Raw genomic sequence first — 27161 nt, 5'->3', positions numbered from 1 at the left:
TCAGGATAAAATTACCTTTAAGTAAAGACAAAACACGTACAAAAGAAGTTGCCAGGAAGCACAGAAAGGAGGAAAAAGTCAGAATTAACATTTCAATCTCTCTCTTTTTTTTTAATTATTAAAAAAAAACTATTTGGAAGAAGTTCAAATGCAACGGAATATAACTGGCACCAGCTAAGATACCCAAAGATCCTGGAACGTTTGTACCCCCCAACCCGAGCTGGGAAGCACAGGGCTGCCTGGGAGGGATGGATCCTTCCCCTTTCTCCCAGCCACCATCAGCGGAGGCAGGCAGTCCCACGGCCAGGACACAACAGTGACATTGACGGTCTCTGTAAAACCACTCAGTTTTTAGAAACTAAGTACATTACAAGAAAAAAGAAAAAAAAAAAAAAAGTCATCTAAAATTTCATTTATCAAAAGCCCTGCTTTAGTGACGTGCAAACCCCACCGGAAAGTGAAGCACCCACAGCTCTGGTCCAGAACGTGGTGAAGTTGACCAGCCAACTCCTAGTTCCGAACGCCTTCCTCACCCTCATCCACACGAGCACTTCATGGCTACTTGAGTTACAGTGATAAACGTCCCTGTGGGCTTCCCAGGTCTGGGAATTGCCTCCTGCAAGCTCCATTCCTCTGAGTCTTCCCCACTGAGCCCTCCAAGCTCTCCCTCAGTCCCACCTGGAGGCCCTCTGACAGCATCCCCATCAGCTCTGCCCACTCTTGTGGTCGAGCCCCTGGGACAGCATCTTTTTCTTCTTTAAAAGAAAAAAAAAAAAAAAAAAAACCCAAAAACTAGAAACACAACCTCCCCCCCTCCCCCCCCCTCCGCTTCCATATATAATTTTTTTTGTTCGTTTTTACATTTAAATAGAAAAATACTACTTCACTCTGTGTTATGAGCGGGAGATCGCCTGACTTCCAATGACAGGACGAGGAGCTCTCCTAGGTGCTCCTACACCACACGCTCGATGCCAAGAAGGAGCCTAGAAATGTGACAGTGCCAATAGGCTGAAGACTTCCCCATCACACCACGGGACAGAGCTGGGTTCCATCCCAGTCCCTGCCTGCCCTTCTTGGGATGCTATGCCTTGAGAACCATCAGCCCGCTGGGAGAGAGCCCCCCAGCGCTGGGCCTAACACCCAAATTTGGGGAAGTCGGCCATAATTTTCCACTTTCCTTTCGTCTGCTGGCTTTGTGTGTAGCCTGTCCCTGGAAGCCACTGGATCCCACCAGATGTACAGATGAATTAGACAAAAAAAAAAACCAAAACAAAACAGTGGTTAAAAATCATCTACCCCCCCCCCACCCCCCTCCTCCTCTCGCCTTTTGAAGAGTCAATGACAAACAGACATTAATAAAACTAAACCTGCCCTCCTCCCCCACCTCAAAACAACAAGAGTTACTGAGACACGAAGTGTGTTATCTTGTACCCTCAGGATTACAACTAGAAGGGAAGTTTAGGGGTGCGGGGAGCACGGGGGGGGTGGGGGGAGGGGGAAGGCGGTGTCTGTGGGCACGAGTCCACTTAGTTCTTGTACTCAAAAGGCTCGTCCCCGGTTTCGTTGAGGAGACACGTACGGACCAGGGCCTCCGTCACGGCGTAGGGATCGCAGTTGGCTGAAGGCCGGCGGTCCTCGAAGTAGCCTTTCTTCTCATGGCCCACGTTGCGTGGGATGCGGATGCTGGCGCCGCGGTTGGCCACGCCGGCGGAGAACTCGTGGATGCTGGACGTCTCGTGGAAGCCCGTCAGGCGCCGGGCGTTGTCCAGCCCTCCTTTGGGGTCGTAGGCACGGATGTGGTACTGGTGGCGCTTGCTCAGCTTCTCGATGGCCTCCTCGATGTGCCTGTGAAGGAAGCAGGGGAAAGGAGAAGGCTCGGTGAGTGAGCCGCTCTTGCTGTTGTGCCCGAGTCAATGTAGCTTCATCCCTCCCCCCTACCAGGTGCCCAAGTGAATTATGCCCTACAACCCACTTTCCTGCCCTTATCAGTGGGGGGCTTCGCTTCCCTTCTACTTCTAACCTGTGTGATTCTTGGAAGAGGACCCCCACGGCCTCACAGAGTCCATGACAGTGGGATACCACGGGCATGACCCGTGGCCAGATCTCTGCCCTGCCCCTTGGGGGGAAATCTGCTCCCAGAGGAGAGATTTCTTAACCCAAGGTCCTATTAGGGAAGCTGACAATCACAGGCTGGTTCGTTACCTCAGAGCACCACTGAGATTAAGGCAAGAAAGCACAGCTACCCAAACGAATCCCTTTGGAGAGCTCCACCAAGGTCCAGTGCTGTGAGGTCTGCACTGAGCATACCCAATTGTGACCTGGGTTTTGCATTTCCAAAATCATCACATTGAAAACCAACACGGCATTTGTGTCCAGCCTGACCCAGACATAAGCCAGTGGTCTGTCTCATCATGGTTATAAATAAGAAATGCCTTTGCTGAGTTGGCTTGTTTGTTAATAAGAGCTGGACAGCCTGCTACGAAGTGCTGCATCCTTCCACCCCTACTGAGTTTCCAATCCAGCACCAACAGGAGTGTAACATTACATACACATCTCAACCAAAAACACAGACACACACACAAAAAGAGTGAAATCCAGAAAAACAAGTCTCATGCAGAATGCCAAGACCCATAATGGTGTCCACCATGCAGTCAAAAGCTCTGCTAAAAGCTTGCTGCTTCCAAGCCTAACTCGCTGCCATGCAAATGGATGCTACTGGCCCATCTCAAAAGACTTACTTGAGACCTCCATCTTCCCTCATGTTCTTGGTGCTGAAGTTGGTGTGACAGCCAGCACCGTTCCAGTTCCCAGGGATGGGTTTGGGATCGAAGGACACAATGACACCAAAGTCTTCGCACACCCGGTGGAGGATGAAACGTGCTATCCAGAGGTGATCCCCCATCTCAATCCCTTCGCACGGTCCCACCTGGAACTCCCACTGCAGGAAGGAGGAGTCATAGCTTAGTCAGGCAGAGACGCAGCAAGGCACTTCCCTCCCCCTTACACTCTGACCATTGGCAAAGCTGCACTGCTTGGAGCGGTGAGCCAAGAGCTCCTTTTACCCATGATTTTTCTGGACCATCTCACCCCATAAGGCACCCAAGATTTTACCTGGGCTGGCATCACTTCTGCGTTGGTTCCTCCAATTTTCACACCAGCATACAGGCACGCTCGGTAGTGGGCCTCCACAATGTCTCTGCCATAGGCTTTGTCAGCTCCTACACCGCAGTAGTACGGACCTGCAACAGCACAGATGGAAAGCAAGAAGGGCATGAGCTTCCAGAAGGTAAAAGGCTCACATTTTGTGAAGTGAGAGCACAGATGGGGAAGAACAAGGCTCGGTATCCATTTTTCATGGCAGAGCACTAGTATAGCAGAACACTAATGGAGATGGTCTGGACTCGTGCTCTGTCATACTGGGCAAGAGTTTATGTCACCTGCAGAGTAATGAGCGGAAAGGCAAAATCTGGAGGAGGGCAGTGAACATTTTTGCCCTTCCATGAAGACGTTAATTTTGTGAATTACTCCTGCTTGCTACTTTCAGTACTAGAAAGGTCTTGAATCATTCATCTTGCTTGAAACATAAGTTGTGTCACAAGGATCACAACTCAGGCATGGCAGTAAATACTCCTGACTCGCTGCAGTGCTGACTGCTGAAAGGTTACCTTGGGGTCCAGGGAAGCCATTGGAAGGCCAGCCAAACGGATGACCATCTGTTCCCAGAAGGGTGTACTCCTGCTCCATCCCAAACCAGGGGTGCTGGTTGGACACCATATCCATAATCCGCCTACAGGTGTGCCGAAGATTTGTGTCTACAATGGAAAAGCAGCACAAGGCTTTTTAGGATCTCCACCTCCGTTGCCCATTTCTCCTTTCTCTACAGCCTGAGTGCCAGCAGCACCGGTGAAGAGAAGAATCCAGGACCAGCGTTCCACCATCATCTTTTGCCGCGCATGATGCTGAAGGGCATGAACAACGCTTGGATAGGTCTTCCCTTCTCCACCCCCTTCTTCTACCAGCTTCCCCTCCCCAGAAACACCAGCAGCGCGTCCATTCACCTGCAGACTGGCGGTTGTATTTGAAGACCTCACAGAGAACTAATTTGTTGGGATCCTTGCGAAAAGGGTCCCGGAACATGGCAGCAGGTCGCAGGTACATGTCGCTGTTGGAGCCTTCGGCTTGGAAGGTGCTGGAGCCATCAAAGTTCCACTCGGGGAGATCTGGAGAGAAGAGCAAATCACTGTGAGCCAAGGTCCACCAGTGCCAGGAGGATGGACTCTCTACCGCCCTTCAGTGCCATGGAAGTGCAAGTAGTTATAGACAATGAGACTAGAGGGGGTTTCATCCCAGCTCAGCTGGTCTGATTTTTTTTGTTGTTTGCAAATGGAGGAAGGAGAAGCGCAAAACAAGCAAGAAATGAGAGAAGGCAACTCCACAGCTCTGCAGCCACCCTGAGAAACACGAGTTGCTGGGCTGCTGGCCAAGCCCAAGCCAATAGTGCAGCGTTGAGGACAATTCCCATCTCCCAGACACCATGGAGTAAGCTGGGCACCCTGTTTGCTTTCGTTCAGGATGCTCGGGGACTGGGGAAGAGTAAATCCCATGCACTGCCACACGGGTTGAGCCTCGTATGGAAAAGAGGAGTGTGGCCAGCATGGCCCTCGTGCCCTCCATCCTAGGGGTCAAAGCACAACGGGAACCGCAGTGAACTCTACCCAGGCTATGTTATCTCCTCTGTATCCTGGGGGGAAAGTGGGATGATGGGAAGAACAGAGATTGCAAAAGAGTTGTGCCAACCACTCCCTTAGAGGGAAAAAGGAAAGAAAAAAAAAAAACACAGAGAGAGAGAGAGAGAGAGAGAATTCTGCTCAGTCACACACAGTATTTTCATTTCATAACTGTCTCCAGCCAGCTCCATGGCAACCTGAGAAAATCCTAATGCTATTATTGTGTAAGCTGGGACTGTTTGTTCTGAGGGACACAAGCTCTTAATTACACCGGATAGCTCCATTCTTTCCCTTCCACTTTCTGCCAAACTACTTCCGGCCAAAACGAGCACTTGAGAGTCAATGGGCCGTGGATCCCATGCCAAGAGCCCCCTCCACCGGGCTGGGTGCCCAACCCCTGCCAGGGTGCACAGAGTCACATCTGGAGAGCTGGGAACCTTCCTCCCCGGGCACCTGGAGCAGGAGGTGAGCGGAGGGGGACGAAGAGCAGCATCTTCAGCTCTTCCCAAAAAGCACCTACTGCCAATCCCACACCTCTCACCTTCCAGGCTCTTGGGTTCGTGGTCCAGCGTGCGGGTTTTGCAGCGGAGGTGCTCCCCAGTCCCGTCGATCCAGATGTACATGGCTTGGACCTTCTCCCCCTGCGGCAGCTTCATGTACATGTGCTTGATGGCTTTGCTCAGGTGGGAGCTCGCCGAGGTGGCCATGGCTGCGGAGCTGGCGAGGGCTGTCCTGCAGGGAGGATGTCAAAACCAATCCCAAACGTGAGACTCTTCCTTGCACTCCCAGTTGTTTTTTTCCTCCACGCTCTATTCACAGGGACTGCTCAGTTTATGGTCCCATGCTACCCTGCACCCCGTGCCCAAGGTAGAAAACCCAGCAGCTGCTCTGATACCTTCAAAGCATCCTGTTAATACCCAAACTCCTGCTTCCTGGCAAGGGTCCTATCCGCCAAGCAACAGCCTTCATAACACCTTCTGAGCCCGGGGTGAACTTTTTACCTCTCAAACACCCCCGTGCTCGCCGCTGCTCTGGAGCAGGGCTAATGCGCAGGAAAGCTTAGCTGGGGCTTTCTTAATATGCTTGCTTCAGCAAGGAGGGCTTGCCAGCCCAGCTGCCTCCCCAGATCAGCTGGTCTGAAGTTACACAAGGCTCATCCAAGGCTGAGGAAAGCAACAAGCAGCACAGCAACCCCAAAGCGGGCTGCCGTGGAGGGGCTCCGCTCCCAACCCAACCTTCCCAACAGCCCACGTGCGTTGGGCTCACTCGTGTTTGCAGTGGGGTTGGCAATGCCAGCAACCTGGAAATGGAAAACGAGTTGGAGTATTCGTGCTGAGAGCCTTGAAAAATGCTCGGGTCATAACCTCTTCATGTGACCCCCCTCTTAGGGAGGGGGTCATCAGTGGGGCGAGCTCCGGGGAGCATCACCTATCTCTCAATGCAATTGCAATTATTTAAGGGAAAAGAGTGAGAGCCTCGCAAGGAAAAAGAAAGAAGTGAAAGAAAGAAACGAAAGAAAAAATAAGGGAAAAAAAAAAAAAAGAAGGGGGGGGACAGCAGAGAGCTTGTTTTGAAGACAAAACAAGAGCCGCCCCTTATCCTCCTTCCCCCCCCTCCCCCCGTCCCGAGGGCTAAGCAGGAATCTTCCCCTGGGGGATCTGCTGGGATAACCCCGCTGCTGAGCCCTGCGGACCCCCGGTGTCCCCCCGTCCGTCCTCCCCCTCCCTCCCCCCCCCCCCCATCCCAGCGCCGTGCTGTTACCTGGGCTGGGCTGCGGGCAGGGGCTCGGCGCGGGGCTCCCACGCTCGGCTCCCGGGGGCCGCGCCCGCCGCCGCTTTATGGAGCCGGAGCGCCGGCCCCGCCGCACTGATTGGGCAGCGGGAAGCGGGCCGGGGGCAGGCCGGGGCCGGGGATGGGGCTGCGAGGAGGAGGGAGCTGGCAAGCGAGCCGGGGCAGGGGGGAAAAACAAGCTGAGCGCCCCGCTGGGCTGTTCTGCGATATTTCGTCCGTCCCGTTTAGGGGAATGGCAAAAGGAGGAGGGGGGAGGAGGAGGGGGGGGGTTGTTTTTTCCCTTCTCTTTTGCCGTCCCGCCGCCCCATCCCCCGAAAACATATCCCCCTCTTCTCGGAAAGCAGCAGTGGGAGCGAATCCAGGGCTTTCTGCGGCGTTTACATTAGCAGCTGCCTTTGCATAACTCGCAGGCATGGAAATGAGTCGCCCTGGGTAAACAGGGCAAGCAGGGAAGGAGGGAGAGGAATAGGAGCCCCCTGCACGCCTCGTGCTGGACTCTGTGTTTGAGGGCTGGTATTGCTGTGCTGCGCCCTCCCAGCACGGATTTACAGCCCGGACCCTCAGTGCAGGGCACCGTGACCCGAGGGAGGAGATATTCCCCAGCCCTCCTGGGGCCGGGAGCACCCATTGACTGCCCGGTGTTTTTCCACCCTGGGTGCTTGCTTCCTCTCCCATCCCTGCTCCTGGTCGGCCCTCCAGCCCAAACCCAAGGGGCAGTGCCAGTGCTCGCTCTGTACACATACGTTCCCAGCATCCAAGTGACAGGACAAGCACACGCCTGCCTGAGGCTGACAGGAGCAACCCAACGCTGGCACCCACGTGGCCATTCCTCCAGAAGCCTGACCCTCTGTGCCATCACAGCCACCCAAAGCACCACCTCTGCTCAGTTGGAGGCTGGGGACACAGTGGCCCTGGAGAGCCAGATCCTCAGCCCAGAGGACTAATTGCTGGCTAAGGGTTCGTGTTGATTTATGGCCCATCTGAGAGCCAGGTCCCCACCCTCCCTGCGGGACAACCTGGCTCATTCTTTGCCACCACATTACAGCAGCCTCGAGTGCAAGTTACTCCCTCAGGGCTCACCAGAACGGAGGTGTAATTCAGGTGCTTTTCACCTCCTTGCATAGCTTAGGCAAATCAGAGCCTCAAAGAAACTGCTTTCCTCCCAGCAGCCTACACCTTGCTACCTTCCTCCAATATCCAAATTCCTGCACCATGTGTGTAAAGCCAAGCTTTCGATACAGAAGGGCTCTGGATCAGCACACAGGACCCTACAGCCCTTTTGCAGGTGACAAGCAGGCATTGACACTCTCAACACTGGGACGGGGATGAGGTGTCCCCGCTGCAGCCCCAAGCAGGGCAGAGCTGGGTGCCTCAATGCTTCATCGCCTTGGCTGTCTCCTTCCCTGCCTGGATCTTGTTCCATTTCCCCATTCAGCACCCACGCTTTGTCCCCTGTGTCACCCCACAGGTCTGAACACCAAGTGTTACCTGCAGCAATTGGCTCAGGATCCCCGAGCAAAACCCAAACCCAGAGTTCAGCTGCGGTCACCCGGAGTGGCTCAGCTGAAAGCAAAGGAGGGGGGGCTGGCGCCTAGGGAGACCCAGCAGCAAAACAGCCCCCACCAAGCAGGGCTGCCTCGGAAAACCTAACGTCGTGCCCTGGGTTTACCTAAAGGGTTTGTCTCATCGGGACACCGACAGCTCCCGGTTCCTAGAAATGCACTACCTATGACATTCTCAGAAGCGGTGGCCAGCCCAGCTGCCTGTCAGCTAGCCCGGGGTATCCACGGCCAGCAGCCCCCGGCGCTGGCACGGCCCATCTCCTGCAGCACAACATGTTTACGAGGCAGCCGAGAAGCGGCGGCGGCCCCCAGCGCCCTCTCCCGGGAAGGCGGCCGGGCAGAGCGGCCCGTGCCTCCCGCAGGGCTCCTGCCGCCTGTTTACCTCCTGCCTTCCCCTTCCTCCTCCTCCTCCTCCTCCCCACCGCCTGCTGGTTTTTTGGGGGAAGCTCAGCCTTGTGACCCCTCCTCGCCGCAGCCAACGAGACCGGCAGGGCGCGGGACGGGCGCGGTGCCGAGCGGTGACACCTCCCGAGGGTTGGCTTTAATTCAGCCTTCAAAGCCAGGAGCCCGCAGGACGGAACGTTTTGATCCGGGGCTGAGTGACGCTGAGCTCTGCTGCCTTTGGGGCCGTGATGCAAACCCCTGCACGAACCCCTCCATCAGAAGCTGGAGGACCGCGGTGCTCAAGTGCAGAGCTGATGCGCTAAGCACAGCTAACCGTTGCCTTCCACCTGCACTAAAAGTGGTTCTTAAATCCAAATGAATGGCTGTATAGGTCCGTAGAATGGTTGGGTTGAAAGGGACCTCAAAGATCACTGAGCCCCAGCCTTGCCATGGGCTGGCTGCCCCCCCAGCTCAGGCTGCCCAGGGCCCATCCATGGCCTGGAGCACCTCCAGGGATGGAGCACCTACAGCTCTGGGCAACAGTGGCAGCACTTCACCGTTTCTTCTCTTAAAATACAAGCATCATGCAGGGAGGAGGAATGGTCCATTGTGCTGTGATGGATTAGATCCTAAGAAGAGGCCCGGCCTCTAACACAGCTGAGAGGAAGGTGAGAAGAGCGTCTCCCTCTGTGCCCACCAGCCAAGGCATTCCCATTTCAGCCGTATCACTTTCAAACCAGTCTGTGAAACCGCTGCTCACTGTGTGGTGCCACACAGGGCGCAACCAAAATGCACCCAAGGAACGAGATCTTGGTGTCTGACAGTGTGCCACCTCCACCAGCACGGCCAGATGGGACCTGCTCACACTGCATCACCCCCAGAGGGGCTCATGGGGCGGAAGCCTTTTACCCATGGGTTAGCAAACCCAAGGCCTTAGCGAGACGAGCAGCTGTTTCATTAATTAATTACCACATTGCCCTCATACAGTAGTCACCCAATGAGGACAGGGAGCTCAGCACGGCGCCAGGGGACTGACCTTGCGTGGGCAGTGGTGGCCAAGCGGTGTCCCCAGGAGCGCAGTGGGAGGCTGCCCACCCGATAAGCGAGCAAACATTGCAGGCTCCGCAGCATGCTGCCTTTGAAGGTGCTGCCAGGGTCAAGGGTGGCTGAGGGGTGGTGACCGGAGGGCTTGCAAAGGCAGAGCAAAGCCGGCGATGACCTGGGCAGCACAGAACGGCGGCGTAGGAAAGCAAATGAATAAAAACGTGCGGAGGCACATAAGAAAAAGAAAGTCCCTCCCCACGCAGCTTCCTCCCCTTCCACATCCCCCACCAGCCCACCTCTTTGCTTTTGCACGGAGCAACGCGCTCGGCACCGCAAGCCCAGCACCCACCTGGCTGCTCTGCAGCAAGCAGGGACGCCGCTGCGAAGCACGTGCTCTTCCTTCAAGCGTGGCCGGGGGAAGCTGGAAGACGAGAGCAGGGCAGGCAGGGCGGGGGATTTGAGACCCAGAGATTGCTTGGCTCTGCTCGCTCTGTACAAGGGTGGAGAATATCCCAGGGAGCGCTCAGCGCATGCCTTTCCCTTGCAGTTGGAAATTGGTCACAGTGTGCATTGGCAATTTTTTCTTTCCTTTGCTTGCTTCCTTATTTTTCTTACTTTTCTCTTCTTCTTTTTTTTTTTTTATTAGCACAGTTCTTGCTGCTGTGCGCGCTCCCTGCTAGGTCAGGGCCACATTCACATGGCTGGCAGATTAATCTCAGCCTAATACACATCACAGCGTTATTAAGGAGCATGGAAATTCTCCCGAGTGCATTCAGTGGCAGGATCAAGGCCTGACACTGCACACTGTGCAAGGTACTGCAATACTGTCTGCATGCCTTCCTTATGGCTGGATCGCATCCCCCAGCCCCAGCTGTGCTCCACTTGGACACATGCAGGATTACGGGTGATGCTGCTGGAGAAGGAGCAAGGAAATGCAAAGCTTGCTACAGGGGCAGTGCGTCCATGGCAAAGCCCAAGCAAGGAAACCACGGACAGATGGCAATAGGCTCAGAAATACTTCTAATTAACATCAGGAAACACCAGAGTTGTCCTCCTTGAGCAAACAAGTCTTAGGCACCCAGGAGAACGAGCATGAAAATTGCATTAGAAAAAAAATAGGCTAATGTATTCAAGGCTAAGGCTGAATTGCTGCACCCAACGCCTCACATAATTAATTGTGAGATGCTACGAGCCCAGAAGGATCCCACCATTGCCGATGTGGTCTTCGAGGTATCCTAAACTATTTATATCAGAACAGCCTGAGGGTGCATGGGGAAAAAAAATCCAGTAGTATCCATGCATAGAATACTCATGTCAGGCTTGTGAAGGCTGAGCACTGCAGTGAGGTGTGCCACCAAAAGCACAGCAGAGATGTGCGTGGTTGCCCCGCTTCTGTAGGATGGGTGGATCTGGGAGGCTGTGAGCCCACGTGGGGACTGCAGGCGTCCAGGTCCTGGCGACCCTGCAGCTGCACTGCCTTGGACTTTGGTGTTCTGGTTGGGCAAGGACACGAGCCCTGAGCCCCAAGCACGTCCCCTCTACCAGCACCGTGTGTGGGGCTGCCAGGGGGCAGAGGTGGCCTCAGGTCTGCCGAGGGTGGGCTGCTCCCATGAGTGATGCTGACGCAGTTGGTGTTGCAACCGTGCCCGTATCTTTTGCGCAAAGAGCGTGGCCACCCCAAATCCCTCTGCGAGCCCCCTCCTACCCTTCTGAGTCTGGCAGGTCTGCTCAGTCTCAGCCTATGTGAGCCCCTTTTGCAAGGCACCTTTGCAGCGAGGCAGATGGGGCAGCTGTGCACACCAACCAGCTGCGCTGAGCGGAGCTCCGTCCTGCCAAAACACCGCCTCACCTCGGGTAAAGACTTTATGGAAACGGTCCCGTGCATTTCCATGGTAACCGTGCCGACCTGTTCCAGCTCGCAGCCTTGATCCTCTCCTGGCAAGGCTGCCTCGGCCCTGCTGAGGTCAGCCCGGAGCCGCACTGACAAGAGCAGAGCTCTACCAGAGCTCCGAGGGGCTCAACGCACACTTTGCATGCAGACCAACTGACACCTGGAACGAGCAAAGTTGCTCACGGCTCAGCATTCCCTGCATCATTTGGGAGGACTGACTTCTGGAACAACGATGCCCCCCCCCCCAGCCCTGCTGTGCTCCCTGACCAGAGGAAGGGGATTGTGGCTGCCCAGGAGGCTGTGCTCAACCCTATCCCAAAGCAGCACACCTTTCAGTGTGGGATGGCTCTGGCAATCTGCAAATAAACGCTCAGGGTGACAGAGAGGGCCGGTGCCCCTACACCATTAACCCTCTCAACACATCACTGTGTTAATGTAGTAGGAGTAGGATCCCTACTCATCACGCTGGGGGCGGTGGGACAGGAGCAGCAAGGAGCCATCCCTGCGCCGGGGACAGCGTCGCATTGCTGGTTTGACAGCGCCATCTGGTGAGGTGACCTCGCTGCTGGGGATCGGCCCCAGAGAGGTGGCCCGACCCGCTTCTCCTCCCCGAGGGCACCAGGATCCCACGGGCCGGTGTCCACCAAGGCAAGCCCCAGAGGGATCAGCCCTGCTGCAGGCAACCTGTGCTGGGGCACCGATGGCCCCAACACAACCGGAGCCAGCCTTTCTCCACTCCCCTCCTCTGTTAACGTGATGCTAGAGCTGTCAGGGTTTCCCCTCCACCGCCTGCTACTTCTGATCCAGGCTGCCTCTGATTTAGCACTTCTTTCCTCCTCTTCCCTGGAGGTCTCCAAGGTTGGGAATCAGTCCCAACTGGGAACCCAGGGTTGCTCTGTTGAGGGCAACCATAGCAGAGTCTCCCGTGAGACATCAGTCACCACCCGCACGAATGCCCTGACACCAACCGTGTCACCAAGGTGCTACCAAGAGAGCCTGGTTTGAAGGCAAGAAGCTGACCCGAGTGGGGAGATGGGAAGGTCTTCATTTCAGGACTGCCCAAAGGACTGCAAAGCCGGAGCTACAGGAAAGTGTGGAGAGCACTGCGGTCCCCAAGAGCCCTCCATATCCCTGCAGGTCAGGGCTGGGACGAGTGTGTCACAAGCAGCACAGTGATCTAGAACACGTCCTCTGGACACAGCAACATGATGGCCACCAGTGAGTGACCTTTGCTGGAGCAAAGCACGCTCTGAAGGGGAAAAGAAGCATTAGGCTTGATAAAGCTGGGTCCTCCCTATGACACAGCCGTGCCTTGACGCCGGTGGGCATTTCCAATGGCATCCAACATCAGCAGGTGCTGCCAGTCCACTCCGGGTCTTTCAGAACCAATTACAAATTCAAGGGACAGATTTTGGGGCACTGCCGACACCGACACACTGCCTTCAGGTCCCGGGTGGTCGGAGTGGATGTCTGCAGTCACTGCTGCTCTACCCAAAGCCACAACCTGCCTAATGACACCTGATAATTCAGAGGAAATGCTGTGGCATTTGTACCCAACCTCCACAAACCCTCAGTATTTAGAAAGTGGCCATTCAAACTTCCCAAGTCCTACGTGCAACTGAACCACGTGCTTTTCCAAGCACCCTGTGTCAGCAGCCCACAGCACATAGGTGCAGTAGGACCTCAGTGCACCAAACCCCAACTGAGATCACATTTCTCTGAGCTCTGTTCTGTCCTGACTGTTCCCCCTCCTCTTTCACTTTACACTCCATCTTTCAACACCACAAAGCCCAGGTAACTTTCTCTTCTCCCCCTGCAGCAACCATAGCCTCCACGGACATAGAGCTGCTGCTGAGAGATGAAGTATTTGTTGACTTCTTCAACACGTTTCTGAACCTTCCTGTAAGTCTGCTGCTCACCACAAAGCCCAGGATCATTTTGAGCCTTTTGGGTTCCACGTTAGAGGAAAACTTGGGACTACACTGTGCTTAGGCTGTCAGGGCAGGGAAAGCTGAGGACCCTTGCACCATCGTGTCTGACAGAGAAGACGATGCCTTCTCTGTAATGGGAAGTAACTAGGACAGCCAGGCAGCTCCGGGATCCCCCCCCACCCCCACCCTCCATCACCTCAGGATCTCTCCATTCCTTTCAACGCAGGTTTTTGGCCAGACACCCATTTACAGCAGCAGCACAGGGCAATGGGACCTCTGGCCAGAGCTACCGAGCCACCTGGTGAGAAAACATCCCCTGTGAGGACAAAGAAAGGGGAGGAAGGGCACTGGCCAGGGACAGAATCTGTTCCTCATTTCTGAGGCTGCTCTCTCCCCCATGTTCGTGCAGCCAGGGGCGTGATTTCAAACCCAGGCTTCATTTTGATTTTAAGCCCTGGGAGGAGAAGAAGCCCTTTCACGGGAAGCTGGGGCTCTGGGAAAGGAGGGAGGTGGGAAGGAGAGGGGGGACAGGCAGCACGAGCATCCCCCCTTCTTCCTGCACACAGGGTTGGCTCACACCATTCTCCAGCAACCCCCCTAGCACGGGCCCATTACTCACCCTAATCCCCATGCAAGAGTCAGCTCCTTGCTCACTGCCTCATCCTCTCCTTGGGCGTGGGGTGCAATGCAGGATCCCAGCCCCCCAGCTCTGCTGGCCTGGCTGGGAAAGCACCGGCTGCCTCACTTCTGCAAATCCAGCCTGTGCCTCCTCCTCATCCTCTGCCAGAAGCTCCTGGGTTTCATTCGCTCGGAGGAAGCAGGTGAGTCATTGCTGCACTAGCAGGGCTTCCTCTCGCCTGATGCTTGCTGAGCGTAGCCCTGGTTTAAAAAGGCATTGTGCACTCTGGTTTTGGGCTCTTGCTTTGCATTGTGTTGTGCTCCTCGTGCTGGGAAACTCGTAGAATCAAAATCACCCAGGCTGGAAAATACTTTCAAGATAATCAAGTCCAACCATCAACCTGCCCTAAGGAGACCCATCACTAACCCGTGTCCCCTAGTGCCATAGTGTACGCTGCAAACACACCCTTACCTTACACCCTGGTCTCTCTCAAGGGCAGCAAGTCTGGTCTGTGCTGATTGCCCCCATACAATCCCCCTCATTCCAGCCTGTTTCGCCCATCTGCGAGTCAATGTGAGGGCTGGTTGCTGGAAAGGAAGCTCTTGCAGCTGGGATACGGATCTTAATTTTGGAAAAATAAGGCATTTCATCAAGGCTTGTGCCCTGATGCCATGCTCTGCTCTCTCTCCTACAGCAAGACTGCTGAACTGGCGGAGCGCGGACCAGTGGCTGCTGAAGAAATGCATCAGTGGGTGCCAGGGCATGTGGCGCTTCCGAGCCTTCACCCAAGGATTGGCAGGTGGGCATGGTGTGCTCCGCAGACCCTCCACATCTTCACAGCTTTTTCTTTTAATCACAGGCTGCTTCGCCCCCCAGCAAGGCTTTTAATACCACCGCCGTCAAATCATTCTCTTGTCTGATCCAAAGGGGAAGAACTGACTGACTTCTGGCTCACCACCGAGAGGTTGCTGGGGCTTGATGAGTCAGATGCAATGCAGAAGGACCTCTATCTGTCCTTACTCCAAAGGCTGAAGGTCACCCACCTACATGAAGGCTCCAGCATCCTTACCCTCTGTGGCACCACTGCCCGTAAGTGGGATGGGAGCTGGCGGCCTGTTCCTGGCTGCTCCCAGGAATGGATGGGATGCCAGCAGCAGCTTTGCTTGGCTGGGGATTCCCCATGACAACATCAGGTCTGGTTGGAGACCTGAGATGAGACCTTCACATCATCACTCCCTACATCCATTTTAGGGTCATCGCAGACAGTCTCACACGTTGGGTCTGTAGGCACCCGGAGGGAGATCCTGAGCAAAATGCAGCAAAGGGCCCTGTTTATCCTTCAGAGTTACTGGCTCCCTAAATTCTTCATCCAGTGCAAGATGAGCATGGAGGAGGAAAAATCCTGCTGGCCTCTGCTGCAGGAATATCGAGAGCGGTTGGCAGAGGGCCATTTGCAGGAGGCCTCGGGCACTTCAGATGGCCTTTCCCCAATGAAAATTAATAGGAGCCAGGATTCACCAGAGCCCTACTGCAGCAGGGAGGCCAAAGCGAAGATCTGGGCTCTTATCAAGGAGGGAAGAAACACCCAAGAAATGAAGATGCAACCAGAAAGGAAGACGAAGCCAGCTGGGAGCATGAAGAGGTTTCAACAGGGTAAAGGTAGTCTGGGACGGATTCGCCAGGGGCCAGAGCGTACTGCAAATACTGCCATTGGGAGCCAAGGAGGAGCAAAAAGACCTAGGCCCAAAGAAAAACGGGTCCTCCACCCGGAAGACCTCTGTGAAGAGAAGGTCCTCTCCAGCCTACAATCCTCTACACCCCTAGCCAAGATGCCGTCTCCTGAAAGGCCAGCCAAGACCTTACGGTACCTCCCCTGGGTGCTCAGTGCTGACAGCTTCGCGGGACGGCCCTTCAGGACCTTCTTGCTCTGCCAGGATCACACTGCTGAGGCTCATCTCCTGGACCTATGGCATGATCTGCAGGAATTCCTGCCTGTGGTGCTGGACCAAAGCAGAGAGAACAGCTTCTCCCTGCGCCATTTCCTCATGGAAAGGATCTGCAAGTCCTACCTGGTGGAAAACACCATCCAGCAGCTTCCCATGGAGACAAGGACCCTCCAGGGCCTGCGGGACCACCTGGCTTCTGCAGAATTCACCCCCTGGATATACAGGACCCAAAAAGAGATTTGCAAGGTAGAGATCGACAGCAGTTAGGCTGCAGGGTACAGCTGGGCCTACACACCCCAGCCTGGTGCAAAGGCACATTTAACAGAGAGATATTTGGAAGATGAAGGTGAACAGAAAGCAGGGAGGGCAAAACTTATGGTCACAAGTCAGCTTGGACTGGAATCAGTGACCTAGATGCAACAGACTGGGAGAGAGAAGCATCCCCATGGGTCTGCTGGGCTGAGGAGCAGAGATGAGCATCCCCGTGGGTCTGCTGGCCAAGGAGCAGAGATGAGCAGCCACTGAGCAGCTGGTGGCCTCAGCTGTCAGATGAGCTCACAGGATGGCGGCCATCCTTTTGCATCTGAGTCACTGCTTCCAGCACAACATGACTGAAGCACATCGCGTACAGCCCACAGCAAAGCTGTCCTCGGGCATCTCAACGCTGTCACTGTGACCTTGGGGTACAGAAGGGGTGCTGGCTTCTGATGAGAACATGAGAACAGCTGAGGACACCCTACCTTTTCTCCTCTTCAGGTCCTCTGCACCTACTATGAGAAATTTCTGGCTCATGATGACAAGACGTTCCTCCAGTTCATGGTAAAGGGGATGCATGGGGGTCGTGGGCATCTTCAAGTGGTTTGCAGGCAGCAGTATGGATGGGAGAATGAGGGGAGAGGGAGGGAGGGAAGCTCAGCACTAGCTGCAGAGAGCCAGCATCCCACAGATCAGCCCCTGAGCCATGACCCAGCCCAGAAACAGGGGGAGATCTAAGTGCAGGGCAGGTGCATGCAAAACCAGCAGCAGGCAGCACACTGGGCAAACCACTTCAGGGAATTAATTCTCCCCCCTTTTCCCTGCCTGGAGAAAATGCTGATTTTAATCTGACTCATGGGCAGCCACACACACTTATGTCCTTGTCCCAGCACCAGCTTATGGCCAGAATGCTGGGGGAGGAGGGCGTGCAGCGTTTTGGCCTCTGATTCAACTGCACTCAAGTTTTCCATGTGTTTTTTATTTTTCTTTTTCCCTTTTCCCCACTGTGTAAAGCAGTGATCTAAGAAAGAGTTACACAAGCAAACCATCTTCCCAGCAGCAGAAATCCCACTAATGCATCATACTTCTCAGTGCCCTGAATGCTACCCTAACTCCAGGAAGCCTCCTCGCAAACAGAAACCCCAGAACATCCCGCATGTTTGGGTTCCTTGCACAACCCACACAGGAATGTTTGCTCACTGCAGCTCATGTCTTCAGGCTGACCGTTTGGATTTTCCCAGAATAGAGATGTAAAAAATCAGCAGCTGGTCCCCGAAATGGTTAGGAGGGGCTGGCAGGGGCAGTGCCCCAAAGCCCCAGCACTGCAGCCAGTGAGAGCCGAGCTCTTATGGAGCAGTCAGTTGGCAGCTGTCAACTCCTGGCTCTGCTCATTAAATGCTTTTGGTTGTAAGTTAATTAGCTGCCCATGTTTCTAAGCATCCCTTGTCAAGGAAATTACCACTCAGAGCAAATGCTTGGTCTGGGAGTGCAATTAGCACTTGGGCAGGTGTCGGGGCCATGCTCTCTGCAGGCACCATCCCCTAAGCCAAACTCATCGGGGGCTCTTTCTGCACCAATGTCGGAGGAGCTGCTCGGGGCTTAACAGGGCTATTTTTGGTGCTCGCTCTCAGCAGCATGCAGCTCGATTAGCAGACAGCCTCTCTGCCCCTGCTTGCTGGTGGTGAACGGCCAAAACCTGCACGAGGGTCTCAGCAGGGGACCGTGGGTGGCACTCCTGGGACATCAGCCAGAGCCAGAACCAGGGACAGCAGCCAGAAGAGGAAAACCTGAGCTCACCTGTCTGTCCATGACACCTTCGTGGCTTTTTTCTGTCCTGCTGGCTGGACCTCTTCAAGGAAAGCAGCTGCCCTTGGCTGATAAGACACTGTTTGGATGCAGCTGCAGGCAGATGCGAGCCAGCTTTAGGAAAAGTATGGACAGGTCCAAGCTTCATGCTGAGCTTTGTGCCCAGGTTTCTTCCAGAGGTTTAATTTGGATAGGTTTGTAAACTGCAAAAACGCGCAGCTAGCCTTCTGGGTGCATTGCAGGACCAGCTCCTCAGATGGGGTGTAATAGGATGCTCTGTGCCATCACCCTCTGTTCTTCTTTTCAGTCTTCACAGGGTGATGTCCCAGTGCCCAAAGTACAAGGACATGGTCTTGGGAAAGATGAATATTTCCTTCTGTCCGAGCGGATAAATGAGTCCTTGAAGCTGAGCCAGGCCTTGCATGACACAAGGAACTTGGAAGGCCTCTCCCCTGAGCACTGGCGATCCTTTGGCACTCAAGACCTCAAGAAAAGGGGCATGCTCCAGGCAGAGGCGGAACCTCTTGTGAGCAAAACTGGTAAGAGAAGGCTCTGAATTTCTGCTGGGATTCAGGTTGGCTCAGGCTGATGCAGCATATTTTGTGTCTGTAGTGACCAAAGCCACCAACACACAGGTTTTGGCTTAGCAGGGTATCTTGTTGTATTGCCGACAGTGCCACTGGGTGGGTTGGGACAAGGTATCTGCAAGCCACAGGCCATAATCCAAACTTTAGCAATGAGCTTTGGGTCAAATTTGCTCTTGTCAAGTACTAGAGGCATCAAATTGCTTGTCCTTGCCATGGCTTGGGTCACTAGGCTGTAGCAAAGAGACTGAAATGCAAAAGTGGGGATAGTCATTGTCATCCCACTGCCACACCTTGACCTCTTGGGTAGCTTGGGGTCCTGAGAAATGTAGCATCATGAATGGATCACGGGAAGAGAACAGAGAAGGGGAAAGGAAAGGCGAAGAGTGATAAGGCAGCACTCAATAAGTGCTGGAGAACAGTCATAGCCTGCAGGAGCTGGATCTGTTCCTTCTTCTCCTTCAGATGCAGACTCCCAGAAGACGACACCAGAAGAGCTGGCTGTTCAGAAAGCGTCACTGTCTGCAGATAGCTGCAGCAAGGATGAGGAGCTTCCGCCTCCCAAAAGCCCACCACTTGGTGAGTCCAACCTGAGCAGACTAGAAACAGGGCAGGCTCCCAGCCAGCATTCCCCAGGACAAGCAGGGGGAAGCACCATCAGGGAAACATCTCCAGAAGGAGAGAGAGGTGCATCCACCCTTGGAAGGCACGTGTTTAGGGGTGTTAGTCCAGCCAGCATGGGTGGGAGCGGGAGGTTTCCCCTGAAGCAGATGCTGAGGAGTTGAAGCCATGCAAAGGTGAAGGGCTCCTACAGTATCCAGTGTCCCCTGAGCTAGGCTCATCCTGTTGAAGTCAGCAGGGCAGTTCTGGAGGCAGCTCGGGCTTCTTCAGGGTCCTCTGGCCTGAGAATAGCTGTGGCAGGCTATAACTGTCATCCAAGGAATGGGCCAGCTCCGTTCTGTCCCCACAGCTGCTGAACCTGAGAAGAAAAAGAAGAGGGCTACTCCTAGGAGAAAAACCAAATCAAGTGCCAAGAAGGCCATCACTGTTGCAGTAGAGAAGCCAACGAGAAGACCCAGGTCTGGCACCTTGCAGCACAAAGCTATGCTGCCTTTTGCTACTTTCAGGAAACAGAATTTTCCCAGTGCTTTCCTTCAGTGTCACTCCTTGCTTTGTCATGGAGATGACATGTGAATGTCCGTGCGGAGTCCCACCTCCTGGGGATACTCCAGACAAGAACCCCGACAGCTCCACATCAGGGTATAAATCGCAAATCCCTGCCTGCTCCCAGCTCTGTTTGCCTCCTGATGTCTCCTCCCTGCAGGCACTTTGTGAAGGTTCTGCACAGCCCTGCCCACCTGCAGTACTTCAGGCAGTTCCTCGAGGAGCGCGGTGCAGCTGAACCACTGCGTTTCTGGATGGCCGTGGAGAAGCTGGCTGCAGAGACCAACACCAAGACGAAGAACCTCCTCGTTAACAGCATTGTCAGAAATTATTTCCATGGTGAAATCCCAGCTGGTAGGCACCCTCCAATCCCATATTTTACTCAAGCTGTGACAAAGGCTTCTTTTCCTTGACGTGGGTGAAGTCTTTTAGATTCACTTGCAGGGATCTGCCAGTTCTCCTTTTCTTGCCCAGTGTTTGCTGAGGTCTTCCACTGCCACTTGAGTCTCTAGGAAGGTGGTCTACTTCTGTGGCAGGACCTCTTGACCAAGACCTCTGACGTTCTCGGAGTCGGAGTTTCACTCCCAAAGCATGCAATTAGCACGGTAGAGAAAGGAAAAGAGGTGCAACTATCAAATTCAGCAAGCAGCTGATGGGGTAGGCGGAGGTGGGACAGGATGCCACTTGCTGATGTGAGGGTAGGAAGAGTTGTCATGGTGGCTGAGGTGGCTGCTAGTGGCAGGCAGTGACTGCATGTCTCTTCCAGAGGAACAGCTGGAGTGCAACTCTTCTATCATCAACGAAATAAGTGAGGCTGAAACAGTCACCCCCTTCATGCTGATGACAGCACAGATCTTTGTCCAGAAAGCAATGGAAAAACGATGGTGAGGATCTGGCTTAGATGGGTTCCTAGGTTCAAACACAAATGCCCTTTCCTTGGTGACAGACAACAACTGCTGCAAATGTATTACTCTCTGAACCAACTATCAGTGCTTCAACATCCCAGCCAGACCCTCACCCCAGCCCTACATCTGCTGATGTCTTTAACCATGCAAGGGGAGGGCTCCGGTTCCCATCCCTTCCTCCATCCTCCTCCAGAATAGGCATCCTGTGAGACCCCAACCACCGGGCTACCCCACTCACCTGCTCTCCATCCTACTCACCCAACCCCTGTTCACACATCTGGCTGTCCCTGATGCTCTCTGATCTCCCATCCGGCAGGTTTAAAGAATACCAGGACCTCTTTCCCCCCACTGAAACATGCAAGTCCAACCTTTGTTTGCGGCATGAGATGGGGAACTTCAAGACAGACAACCTGGTAAGGAGAGACCTTCTGCTGGCCCGCTGTGGGTGTTGTCTAGGGAAGAAAGAGGAGATGCTGTGGGTTAAGCAGTGCTCAGAGAAATGGGGTGAGGAAGGTCAGAACTGGAAGACTGCAAAAAACATAGAGGTTAAGTTTTGCTCTCACAGGCTCTGGAGTCCAGATTTAGATAGTGGCAAGTAGTCAAGCAATTCATATTACCACCTATGGCCCCCAGGGGAATGCAGAAACACCAGAAATAATGGCTGGGTCATTCCCAGCCCTGGCTCCCCATGGCCATACCACCAGCTGACGTGCACTGTGCTGTTTCTGCAGCGGTGGGCATGGTTTGCCATCCAGAACATTGTCAGGAGCATCTGCAAGTTCCATCGGGAGATGAACAACAACAAGTGCCGTGTGGAGTTTGAGGACTTTCTCCGGAAGGAACTGGAAAATGAGGAGGAAAGTATGGCTAGATTCCTGAACCCCTCTCCTCCCTCCCCAGGGCAATCCTAGCTTTAGGAGAGGTAAATGAGAGGTAAATCTGCAGAGCAGATTTGGTTCAAAAGTTCACTGGAGAAGCTGGTAGAGAAGAAATCCATTGGAACAGGTGGATATGCAGGAAGCCCACCTAGAGCAAGAAGTACCTGGAAACAAAAATGGTTGGAATTTGGAGAATGTTTTTTATGGGAAAAGTAACATGTTTTACACTTCTTTCTCTTTAATTATCCACTTACAGCTTCTGTCAGGGATGGTGATGGATAGGCAGACAGGCAGACTTTTGATCTAACATACTGTGGCCGTGTCCTAAGCAAACAAGGACCACAAGCACTCTATGGGTGCAAAGAGGAGGATGGATGGAGGTTACTGAGCTAAGGGAATGGCACGCACTGAATGGATCTGAATATCTGAAATCCCTGCGGGCCCCTATAGGCTGTAGCCTACCAAGGTACCCATCCCTGCCCCATTACTGGGGGTGTTCAAGACCAGGTTGGATGGAGCCCTGGGCAACATGGTCTAGTATCAGATCAGGAGGTTGGTGACCCTGCCTGTGGCGGAGGGAACTTCACAATCCTTTGGGTCCCTTTCAACCCAAGCCGTTCTACGATTCTACGGTAGAAAAATCCCAACACATCCCCCGTAGGTAGGAAAGGGAAGCACGGGGGAGGTGAAAGAGTGGGGTATAGCTCAGCATCAGATGCTCAGCTGCCCTCAAACCAATGCTATGAGGAGCAGGACACAACATCTCTTACCCTCTCACAGACCTGCCCATCACCTCGATGCAGAGCAACAACACCTCACGTTCCCACGCATCCTCTGCCAGGTCCCCATGGGACAAGGACGTGGTGCTGGTGAAACGACAGATGTTTAACAACCAGCTCATCATTGTCAACTTCCTCGTTGACGACCTCCACTTTTACCTGGAGATCAACAAGTAAGCTCCACCTGTGCTCAGGTGCCCCCAGTCTCCTTTTATCGGGCTCAAACCCATCCTGGGAGCAGTCTGCAGCCCTCGGTAAGGGATAAAGCCTGGTGCATGGGTTTCTTTGCACATACTGAGGGCTTTGCTGCCATCCTAAAGCTCCCCTCAACAAGGCTGCTGGACACCACACTGCAGCGTGAGACACAACCAAAGCCTCACTCTATAGCTGTCTGCATCTAATCTGCTTGTGGTTACCTGCCCCAGGAGACCCCCAAAACCTTCGTTTTGGTAAATACTGAGCTAAGCAAGACCACTGCCCAGAGAGGTGGTGGTGCCCCATCCCTGCAGACAGCCAAAGTCAGGCTGGAAGGGCCTCTGACCACCTGATGGAACTGTAGGGGGACCCTGTTCATTGCAGGGCAGTTGGATCAGATGGCCTTTAAGGATCCCTTCCAGCTCAAACAGCACTGGGATTCTGTGATGCCACGCCTGCCTAGCCTACCAGTCAGGGCACTCATCTCAGAGCAACACCTAAACACATGCTTTTGCAGGTTTTCCAAGCTGGCTGATTCAGCTGAAGCATTGGCAGCCCGCGACGTGTGCACCAAAAACGAAGTTGACTTCCTCAAAACGAAAGCTGCCATCATCAGCAAGCTCTTCCTGAGCTCTGATATTCCCCCCAAACTACGGGTGAGATGCTGGGTCCCACCCAGGAAGCCTGTAGGCTGTTCATTGCTCAAGACCATGGCAGCTGGGAGCAGATATTGGGAGAGAGAGACCAGACAGGGGGTGGATCTGCTCCAAGAATGCTCTGAAGCTTCAGAATGTACTCTGGAGCTCAGGAACCATCCTTGGGCTCCATGGGAACTGGTCTATCACCAAGCCCACGCTAGCACTTGATCTGTAGCCACTAAGAGCCAGCATATGGGCATGGAGATGGTGAAATCCCCTTATCTGCAGGAAGGATGATAGAGCTGAAACACTAGGATGTGTGCAGCAATCTACTAAAAATCAGTCCTTTCAGTCTCCAGAGGTCAATGTCATCATCGTGTCCTCCCCGTACACCTACCTCTTCCCCTACAGTAGCAGTGGTTCTGTCTATCTCCTGTTTAGAAAGCATTTTTCATGGAAATCCAGAAGAAATCCAGCCTTTATGTCCAGGACAGTCAGCCAGGACAGAAGTAGTTCAACTTCATAGGCACAGCCTGAAGTGCACAGTGGGGTTAGGGAGAGAGACATGCCTCTAAGGCCCACCAGGCTGCTACAAACTGCTTTGGTTAAAGAAGCTCCCTTCTGTGCTCAGGTGAACATCTCTGAAGACGAGAGAGATTTAATTTGGAGTTTGTCTTCCAAGGGGCTGCTGAACCGGCTCCTCTACCACAGAGCCAAGGTGGCCATCTTCCCCATCCTGATACACTTCTGGAAGAGGTACGAAGCCCTTCTTCTCCGGGTGGCAGAGGCTGCACAGATGCCAGCCTCTGCTTCCAGCCACCTGGTTCCTCTGGCACAATGTAAATGAAGACGTGACACTGCCCAGGAGCTCAGGGGTTTGTTGTCAGTGGCGTTGCTCATGCAGGTTCTGCAAATGGAAGGTGATGAAGAGCTTCCGAGCCTACTCAGTGAGAAGGAAACCAACCTCGCTGACCAGGATAAAAGCCTGTTCTGAACCATCTGAGATCTACAGCCCAAGTAAGATGAGCACCTGTCCCCCGCTCCACATTTACCCTCTCATTCTTCCAGCACAGAAGTCTCCAGACCTGGGTTTTTGGCATCCCACAGTGTTCATGGACCTCCAAACCCCCAGATCTTTAGTGATGGTTCCCCTTAGAAGAGCCAAACCCTTCCCATGCAGTGCACATGGCATGCTCCACTAACACACCCAGCTTCAGCTACGTGGGGCTGGAAAATGCGGTGTCTTTAAAGCCCTTCCTTCCCCTCAAATTCAGCCAAAATTACCCAGGGAGGTTTTTAGACATTTCTTTAGGGAACAGGGAAGTAGGTACAGAGAGTTCACAAGGACAGAGCTGTTGCATAAGCCCTGTTTGCTTCGAAAAAAACAACTTAAAAATACACCCCCTAAAAGAGCTATTAAAGCCAGGTTACAAGTCAGCTGGGAGCAGAAGGAGAAGAGTCTGCCCAGAAACATGCAGGCAAACAGCAGCCTTAGTGGCACTGCACAGGAGATGCTTTGGGAATGTTTGGAATGGAGAAAAGGTTTCACGAGGGTCGGAGGGAGCACTCAGAGGGGCATCTCAAGCTGAAAGAGGGAAGATTTAGGTTAGATATAAGGAAAAACCTTTTTGCAGTGAGGGTGGTGAGGCGCTGGTGAGGTTACCTGGTGGTGTGCTTGGTGTCCCATCCCTGGAGACTATCAAGGTGAGGCTGGATCAGGCCCTGGGCAACCTGATGGAGCTGTGGTGTCTCTGTTCATTGCAGGGGAGTTGGACTAGATGGCTTCTGAAGGTCCCTTCCAACCCTAAGGATTCTGTGATCTCTAGGGAAAAGATCTTTTTTCCCCCCTCATCCTCTTACTTAGTTTCAATATACTAAACAATGCTAAACTGTGGGGGGGGAAGAGAAACCCACAAAGAAAGCGCTGCTAAGTGCTGTCACTCTGCCTGACAACCCGGCTCTTCGGCTGAATATTCATTTGGAAATTGCCTAATTGATTTTTACGATTAAAGGGGAAACCAAAATAGGCACGTACTAATCTTGCTTTGACGGCCGGGTGGGTGTCTTGCAGCGCAGCGTTCTGCTCCCGGTAATTCATCACTGTCAGGCTGAGGCTGGGAGGTGCGGGGAGGGGAAGCGGTGGGGGAGAACAGGCAGGAGTCGGAGCTGCGGGCTCAGCAGCCGGGCTGCGGTTGCGGCCATCTCTCAGCCTGTCACCAGGCGTCACTGTGGCACTGCCGAGCCTCGCTCCGCGCTGCTCAGCGCCGTGATGCTCAACGGGGGGGAGGCCGCCCAGAGCTGGCCGTGCTCCTGTCCACAGCTCTCCGAATGCCACCTCCTCCCTGCGAGCGAGGAGGTGCGCAGAACTCAGACCTCCGTGCAAGCAAGCACTCGATGTCACCGCTTCCCCTCCATCCCCCGTGCTCTGGAGGAGCCAAAGGGGACAACGCGTCCTGCTGCTCCCTCCCCACTTACTGCTCCCTCTCTTCTCCCTCACCAGGCAATCACGTCGTCATTCTGTTCACGCTCCTGCGGGGGATCCAGGTCCTGCTGCCCCGGTCTCATAAGAAGAAGGAGTTAGAGGAGGAGCACGAGGGTGAGCTGGTGCCAAAAGGCTGCCGGGATAGGAGCGTAGATGTAGGGCTCCTTGACACACTGTGATGGGTTTTTCCGTGCTTTCCACAGAGTCAAAAAGTGCTGAGATGCCATCCAGCAGGTCCGCCTCTGAGAATTCAGAGCAGGTAGGTGGCTGCAAGGCAGCCAGGTCCTCAGGCTCCACCAGCACAGGCAGCTGGAGCAGGGGGGGACAGCCAGCTGGAAGGGGCTGTCTCTTCCAGCTGTAGGGGTGCTGGGTAGCTGTGCAGTGGCTGCACTACTCCCTGCTCTAAATATGTCCCATTTGTACCTTTCACCCATGCATCCACCACCAGCCACTGACGCAGTGCTTCTCCCCTCCCCACAGGATGAGGAGGAGGAGGAGGAGGAAGAGATGGAAGAAGAGACAGAAGAGACATCCCAGCACAACAACCATGGGGATGAGCTCCAAGGAAGCTGAGCAGCCAGGGCATGTTGCATGGGCTGTGCTTAATTTGCAACAAGGCTGAAAAATAAAGCAACTCGCAGCATCCTCCAGCCTCCTGCTAACACAGCACCAGTGGCTTGCATCTTGCAGGGACGTGCCACTCAGGTGTATCTACCCAAAGGGATATATCCATTTTCCAATCAGAGTCAGCTCATGCTGAATTTGGGCCTGTTTGGTTTTTTATCCCCCCCCTCCCCCTTTTTAAATCCCCAGTGCAGCTAAATTTCCAAAGCACCAACCAAATCCTACCCAGTGCCTTCATTTTCCTTTGTGAGAGGCAAGGAGATATGGCTGTGCTGAGCCACCAGGAAGCTGTAGTAATCCGGTGTACTTTGGACATCACCTCATGAAGCGCAGAGCAGAACCTTTAGCACACATTGCTGCTCACAGCTCCCTCCCGTGCAAACTCCACTGTGTACCTTTACAGCTATTTTCAGCTACATTTTAACCCTCAAATCCTAGAGCCTGCAGCCTGGCAACAGCACAGGTGTATTTAAGGCAGGAGATGACGCTTCCTATTTGTCCATTAGGATTAACAACACTTGGCAGGATCAAACAAACCCAAAGTCCAATGTTTTCTTAAATGAGAGACTTCTCAGGAGCTGCAGCAGCTTCTTACAGCCAGCTGCATGTCCAACCAGCTCCTCAACACTGCCCTTGTGCTGCAAGCTGGGTTTGCCCCAGGCTTCCAGCCCCAAAATGCATCACCCTTAAGTCACAGCACACATACACGGTGAGCCATGCATGCATCAGTGCCCAGAGCAGCAGCTCAGGCACTAGCACAGTGCAAGCATTGCACTGGCAAGTGGGCAGAGCCATTGCATAAGCACGCAGCATGATGCGAGCTGGGAAGGTGCAGAAATCTGACTGCACTTTGTTTGCACTGGAGAAGGCAGCTCACAGCCAGGCTCAAAGTAACAGATGTGCCTGAATTTCTTTTGTATACACACACACACACACACCAAGATGCATGGCAATCA

The 27161-nt window shown here is 53.9% G+C and overlaps 2 protein-coding genes across 12 annotated transcripts; one reads left to right on the top strand and one right to left on the bottom strand.

Annotated features, from left to right (window-relative positions):
• GLUL (glutamate-ammonia ligase) lies at positions 1-26873 on the bottom strand. Of its 7 annotated transcripts, XM_046944325.1 has the most exons (10): positions 26431-26873; positions 20978-21061; positions 17948-20613; positions 9501-9683; positions 5269-5459; positions 4059-4220; positions 3666-3812; positions 3112-3239; positions 2739-2938; positions 1-1845 (listed from the first exon to the last, which is right to left on the bottom strand). In XM_046944325.1, the coding sequence occupies exons 4-10, from the start codon at positions 9593-9595 to the stop codon at positions 1527-1529; spliced, it is 1242 nt and encodes a 413-aa protein (XP_046800281.1). In that variant the 5' UTR covers positions 9596-9683; positions 17948-20613; positions 20978-21061; positions 26431-26873; the 3' UTR covers positions 1-1526. The 7 variants fall into 7 exon arrangements, with proteins under 7 accessions (XP_046800281.1, XP_046800279.1, XP_040560456.1 ...); XM_046944323.1 differs by lacking the exons at positions 17948-20613; positions 20978-21061; positions 26431-26873 and adding exons at positions 9858-9929; positions 12368-14005; XM_040704522.2 differs by lacking the exons at positions 17948-20613; positions 20978-21061; positions 26431-26873 and adding exons at positions 9858-9929; positions 12420-14005.
• RGSL1 (regulator of G protein signaling like 1) lies at positions 12569-26240 on the top strand. Of its 5 annotated transcripts, none has more exons than XM_040705008.1 (22): positions 12569-12617; positions 13219-13301; positions 13557-13631; positions 14022-14151; positions 14644-14748; positions 14877-15038; positions 15201-16141; positions 16652-16714; positions 18264-18495; positions 19006-19119; positions 19511-19619; positions 19865-20058; positions 20471-20588; positions 20926-21022; positions 21341-21470; positions 22268-22439; positions 22979-23117; positions 23731-23855; positions 24004-24116; positions 25600-25695; positions 25785-25840; positions 26062-26240. In XM_040705008.1, exons 1-22 carry the CDS (start codon positions 12605-12607, stop codon positions 26152-26154), a joined length of 3360 nt encoding a protein of 1119 aa, XP_040560942.1. In that variant the 5' UTR covers positions 12569-12604; the 3' UTR covers positions 26155-26240. The 5 variants fall into 5 exon arrangements, with proteins under 5 accessions (XP_040560942.1, XP_040560945.1, XP_040560941.1 ...); XM_040705007.2 differs by having other exon boundaries at positions 12598-12720; XM_040705006.2 differs by having other exon boundaries at positions 12615-12753.
• Positions 26874-27161: the final 288 nt, after the last annotated feature.

The sequence above is a fragment of the Gallus gallus genome, chromosome 8 (genome assembly GCF_016699485.2).
Source record: "Gallus gallus isolate bGalGal1 chromosome 8, bGalGal1.mat.broiler.GRCg7b, whole genome shotgun sequence".
NCBI lineage: Eukaryota > Metazoa > Chordata > Aves > Galliformes > Phasianidae > Gallus > Gallus gallus.
This window is presented reverse-complemented; position numbering and strand designations above follow the sequence as displayed.